The 6,000-nt window shown below is 44.0% G+C and overlaps 1 protein-coding gene across 1 annotated transcript in view; it reads left to right on the top strand.

Moving 5' to 3' along the window:
- The first annotated feature begins 412 nt into the window (after nt 1-412).
- The window catches only part of MYLK (myosin light chain kinase), a 159,878-nt gene continuing 154,290 nt past the window's right edge, over nt 413-6,000 (top strand). The window contains 1 exon segment of the mRNA XM_039843215.1: nt 413-580. Within this exon segment, the coding sequence (XP_039699149.1) occupies nt 416-580 (165 nt within the window). The 5' untranslated portion in view covers nt 413-415.

Raw genomic sequence — 6,000 nt, 5'->3', positions numbered from 1 at the left:
TTTCTACTACAAGTGCCTAATTTAGATGTTGATTCTGAAGGATCAATGACTAATAAATACTGATTTTAGATACCATTGTAAAAACTCTGAGGACCATTTTGTTTCTCTGTTCTTGCCCCAGTTAACCCTTTTCTAGAAATTCTCCATGGGGATTTGGGGAGGTTGGGGCATGGCCCTGGGAGCTGGCATCTGGGGCTGGCTGGGCCTCACCCTGGCAGCCTTGCGTGTGGAGGACACAGAGCCTCTCGTTCTCAGAGAGGAGCTCCAGGCGGACCCTAACCTAATAGGTACTTACTCCCTGTAAAACCCACAACACTGGGGCCCAGACAGCACACTGGGCCCACTGCTGCCTGAGGGGAAATGGGGTTGTACTTTTTGTTTCATCTGACCTGGACTTCCTTCTTCTTTGCAGACCATGGGGGATGTGAAGCTGGCTTCCTCGACACACGTTTCTAAAACCTCCTTCAGTATGGATCCCTCGAGAGCTGGCTCCATGCCCCTGACCGAGGCCCCAGCTTTCATTTTGCCCCCTAGGAACCTCTGCATCAAAGAAGGAGCCACTGCCAAGTTTGAAGGGAGGGTAAGAAGCACAGCTGGACGGGAGGTTTGGGGGAGATGGGAGGAGATCGGCACTCCTTCTTGAGCCTTTTCCTCAGCAGGCTGGATCTGGTAGAGGACCTGGTTTGTTTTGGACCCACATATAAAATGAATATATACCACTTGCCCTATTTCTTTTGTTTATGGTTGATTTTGGTCTGTGTTGGAAAACTTGGGGATGGGGAGGGACACTGGAATATTTTGCTATTATTATAGGTTATGGCTGGGTACGTGCTACCTGATTATAGAAGAAGAAGATGTGGGCTGGTGGCAGGAAGCATACAGCTCGGGTTTAAATATGTGCCCTCAAATATGGACAGTTGAGAACTGACTATAATTTTCTTTCACTTCCTCCCTGGAAGGAGTGTTTAGTTAACTAACCTCCTTGTGTATCCACTTGATACACCCAGAGCGGTGGGATTAGATATAAGACTTTTTATCAGTTCTGTCACTTTTCGCTAATGAGCATTGTTCTCTTGCTCTTACAAGGGCTCCATTTCTTCTTCTGCAAATGGTCATGATAATACCTTGTCCACCTTGTATTAGAAAGGTGAAGAAGATGGGAACAGTGAAGACTAGCTGTCCGAATATCCGATGTTAGGCCCAATTGGAAAGAGTTTTAGTAAGCTGCTGGCTCAGACCACTAGAAAGTCAAATCGTCAAGTTGACATGGAGAGCCGTGCGGAAGTTGGGGGAGGGGTGCAGGTGATATTTGTCCTGGGATTAAACATGGCGGATCTACCCCAGGCAATGCTTTAGAAGCTAGAGGGCTTTGATCTGAGCAAAAGACAACTGAGGTAATGAGGAATTCGTAGGTTGCACTATGAATCTGCAGTTGACCCTTGAACATCACGAGTTTGAACTGTGCAGGTACATTTATACATGGATATTTTCAACAAATATACAATCAGCCCTCCTTATCCCTGGGTTTTGCATCTGCAGATTTAACCAACCATGGGTCAAAAATAGTATTTTTGATTCGCAGCTGAGAATCCACAGATACAGAGGGCTAAATACAATTATACACAGGTTTTCAACTGTTTGGGGGGTTGGTGCCCCTAACTCCTACATTGTTCAAGGGTTGACTGTTCAATTCAAGAGCAGGCCTCTGAAAGCTTGTAGAAGGAAGAGGTTGAACACATCACTCTTCCCGGATGACACTGGTCCTTGCTTTTGTTTAAGTGCCAGATTTGGCTGGGTGCTCATCTGGAGAGTGTGCAGGGGCTGCTGCTTTGAAATGGCCTGGGGCTGCACTGCACTATGTGCTTGACACTCGCCTGTCTAGTTAAGACTCTTTGCTGGTAGATGCGACATATCTTTTACCTGAAGAAGATTGTGGTGATGGTGCTGAGGGATCTGTTTCTTCTCTCTGGGTACTACCCTGATGAGGGTTCTTTTCTGTTACCCTGACTGTAGTCCCCCGTTCCCACTGCTGGCAGGAAAGAAGCAACAGGAAGAATCCCTGGGAGCTTAGAAATGGTTTAGATAGCTGTAGAAAGGACTGAAGTGCTGATACATGCTTTAACATGGATGAACGCTGAAAACATCGTACTAAGTGAAAGAAGCTGGACACAAAAGGCCACATGTTGAATGATTCCATGTATGTGAAATGTCCAGAATAGACAAACATATGGAGATAGAAGGTAGATTACTAGTTGCCAGGGCCTAGGGAGGAGCAGAGAATGCTAATTGGTACAGGGTTCCTTTGGTGGAATGATGAAAATGTTCTGAAATCAGATAGTGACAATGGTTGCACAACTTTGCAAATACATTATAAAACATTGAATTTACACTTAAAATTAAAAATTAAAAATGAACTTTTAAAAAATGGCTTAGCAAAATTGATCTCATCTCCATACCCACCCTCCCTCCCTCTACCCCTGAGAGATGACCTCCTTCCTCAATTCTGACAGACATGGGAAGGAGGAGATGAATTTGCTTCCTTACAGCATGATGATGCACTTGCTTCCTTTGCTGACTTTGGAGGTCACCAGGGAGCCATTCCTTTGAGTTATTTGATTTAGAACCTTCGCAGAATGAGTACTGGCCCAGGAGTCAGCACACTGGAGTTCTTTGTTGCTCGTCATTCTCTGGTTGTCAGGTCATACCTTCTAAGGACCTAGGTTTTCTTATTTGAGAAGAAACAACCAGTCGCTTCTATATTTCTGGCCTAAAGGGATGTGAAAAGAAAATGAGTTGAAAAATAAAATGGTAAAAGCACTTTATAAAGTTAAAAGTATAGTAATACAGTATGTTTTTAATAAAGTGAAATTCACATAACATAAATGTAAGCATCTTAAAGTAAAAAATTCAATGGCATTTAATGCATTCACGATGTTGACTGCATTATTCTTAAAGTATAGCATTCTCTATGTAAAATTTTTATTTTGTTTTTTATTTTGATGAAAATTTATATAGTTGACATCGTATATTACATGAGAACTATATGTCAAAATGAATGTGCTCCTTAAAAGTCAACCTGCAGAGCTACTTTACCACTTACCACCTGACTGGAATTAACCCAGAACAACACTTTGGCAGCATGCTGCTACACCGTGAATACAGAAGGAAGACTACTCCAGAGAGATTTTAGATAGTATCTGGCTCCATCTCAAACTTGAAGAAAGAGAGGTAGAGGCAGAGGCTGTCATAGAAAGTGTTTTGTAAACTAGCATGCTGCAAGTGTGTATTAGTACTATAGCAAAGGACACAAAGGGAAGTTTTGCATCAGGGCAAGGCTACCTCAGATGATTATAGAATGAGGAAGCTGATTGTTTTGATCAGGGGTTTTCCTGATATGGTGCCCTCAGAGAAGGGAAGAGTACGGTAGTGTTAACCTGAAGTGACATGGGCTTTGAGTTGCTAGTTATAAAAGACTGGGTTCCAAAGGAGTCGCCCACTGAGCATGGCCAGGGGTTCTCTGCCTCCAATGCATGATAGGCTTCATTGCTTCAGCCACTTGATTCTGCCTGCAGCTGACTTCTCCCTTCAGGTCCTGGGACACATCCTGTTTCAGATGCTCATTCTGCAGCAAACCAGTCCCAGGTCAGTCTTGCAGAGGCCTCAGGACTTCAGCTCTTCAGTAACTGGGCTCTTGCAGAATCTCTTACAAATGAGTGATTTTAAAATAAAGCCTTCAGGCTACATTTTTGGCCTAGGCTGATGTCCACTGCAGCCAGCAGGAATCCTTTTCTTTCTTATAGTAGTCTTTATTTAAAGTTGCTACCAACAGCTTGAGCCTTGACTGGGTGTGGAGGGTACTAGGATGTCTCAGCTTCTTCTGAGGTGGCACAGCAACCCTCCCATCACTGTAGAAACTATATGGACACCACACATGTGAGAAAGTTATAAATGTTTGTTTCCTACTGCCTCCTGAAGCTGGTAATTAGAAGTTGGTTTAAACTTGTGCTTTCTGTTTTTATTCCTGAAAGAGGTAAAAACTGTTGCCTGCCCTGCCCCCCCATTTCCTTTTTATGCCTATTTTTAGGCCGAGGACTTAATGAACCCCTTCCTCCAATAAAGCCTCTCTTTCTAGCAAGAAGACTTGGGTGACATTTAGGTGGGACCACAGGTGGCCCTTGTGGTTCATGTCTTTTTCTGAGAAGCCCCAAACTATGAAATGTTCGACTCTGTGGATCTCAGTCTCTCACATCAACTAAGGTTTTTCTAGTACGTGGTAGATACTTTGGATAGCCAACACATAACCCGTTATAATCCTCTTTACCCTTACACTTTTCACTCTAGAGGACACTGTAGAGACTTCCGTTGAAGCTAATGGTGTCACAGAGACACATTCTGGCTGAAGTCTGTTAGGGATTTTCTGGGAAAGTTCTTGCTTTTCTGATAAAAAAAAAAAAAGTTATCACTGCTGCTCCCTGCCTTGAATGTAGATGTGATGTCTGGTGCTCAGGCAGCCATCTTAAAACCATGAGGCAGTAAACCAGAACACTAAAGATTGGTTGGGGTGGATGTGAATGGAGATATAGTAGTGGAGGTAGCATAAAGACCAGCAGCTAAAAGACAAAAGTCCTAAGGCTTAAAGACTTTCCCAGATATGATCTTTGGCTGAGATTATTCACACAGGAAATTTTACAAAAAAAAATATTCCTAACTGATAAACATCTAATAAGATACATGTGGAGATATCGTCCCTATGGAAATAAATTGGGGAGAAGACATAGCACAGAGAAGAACTAAAAAACTCTCATACCCTTACCAAATCTACCAACAGTGAGGGGAATACCTTATTCTGAGTTGAATGTGGTCCTGCAGTTAAAGCATTCTAGAAGAATTTGTTCTTTCTTGGCTGTGGGCATCTGGCATGAACCAACAGGGTCTAGGGTTTCTGAGAGGAAGTCAACCATGTAGGGCAAGTAGTAAGTTAATGTCATTATAGAACACCTATTTGATCAAGTTCATTAATTAGGCTGAAACTATCCTCCTCTTTTGGCTCTGACAGCCTAAACCTTGAGGAGATTATATTTTCAGGAACTCATAAAACTTTGACTCTGTATCTCATAAATACCACCTTTAGACCCAGGCAACCTGTTCTAGCCCATGTCTTAGAAACCCCTGTTTCCTCATCTGGCTGTACCTTCGCCTCAGAGCATGGGCTTGGGTACTCAAGGGATATGCCCACTGGAACCATACTACTCCCCATGTTCTGGACACCCAACACCCCAGAATTCTTTACCAAATGGTACTGAGCCCACTTCCAAGGCCTGTGTGGGCTTCTTCCCAGGAGATGTTATTAGGCCTGAGTGGGGTGGTCAAGGGGCACCTGTTTGCTTGGGGAGATGAGAATGTAGTTGAAACTTGGACATGGGGCTTTGTTGTCCACCTATATGTGTAGGAGAACTCCCACAGTGCAGGATGCAACTAGGACGGAAAGAGTAGTACGTCGCACTGTGCCACTGCCTGGCGAGCACTGCTGGGCCACGGGCAGGCCTCCATGTATTGATAGCCAGGGCCCCACAAATGTCAGGGGCTGACTGGAGCTCTTGCAGCTGTTCTATTGCCCATGCAGGTGGCTGAAGTATCAATGGGCTCCTCCCCCACCACCACCACAGTCAAGTATGAAAGGAGCGAGATGGTGGGAAAAATACTGAAATTACTGGAGATATCTTCCCCTCTGCCCTGGAATTCATTCTTATCAGAAAAAACAAACATGGTGATAGGTCCTGGCTGTTCGGTGAATCAAATGAGCTGATACTTCAGTGTCTCTTGAAAAGTACAGCCCAAATGAGGTTTCAGTACAGGCTGAGATACTCGGTGTTTACTGGCATGAGCTTCACAATCAAGAGCTAGCCGGGCCTCATCAAGGCATGTTTATGTTTAAGTCATGGAAGATAGAGGAAAGGAACATGAGAAAACCTGACTCATGAAAGCCAGAATCATTCCTCA

Source organism: Pteropus medius, unplaced genomic scaffold (genome assembly GCF_902729225.1).
Source record: "Pteropus medius unplaced genomic scaffold, Ma_sr-lr_union100, whole genome shotgun sequence".
NCBI classification, from domain to species: domain Eukaryota; kingdom Metazoa; phylum Chordata; class Mammalia; order Chiroptera; family Pteropodidae; genus Pteropus; species Pteropus medius.
This window is presented reverse-complemented; position numbering and strand designations above follow the sequence as displayed.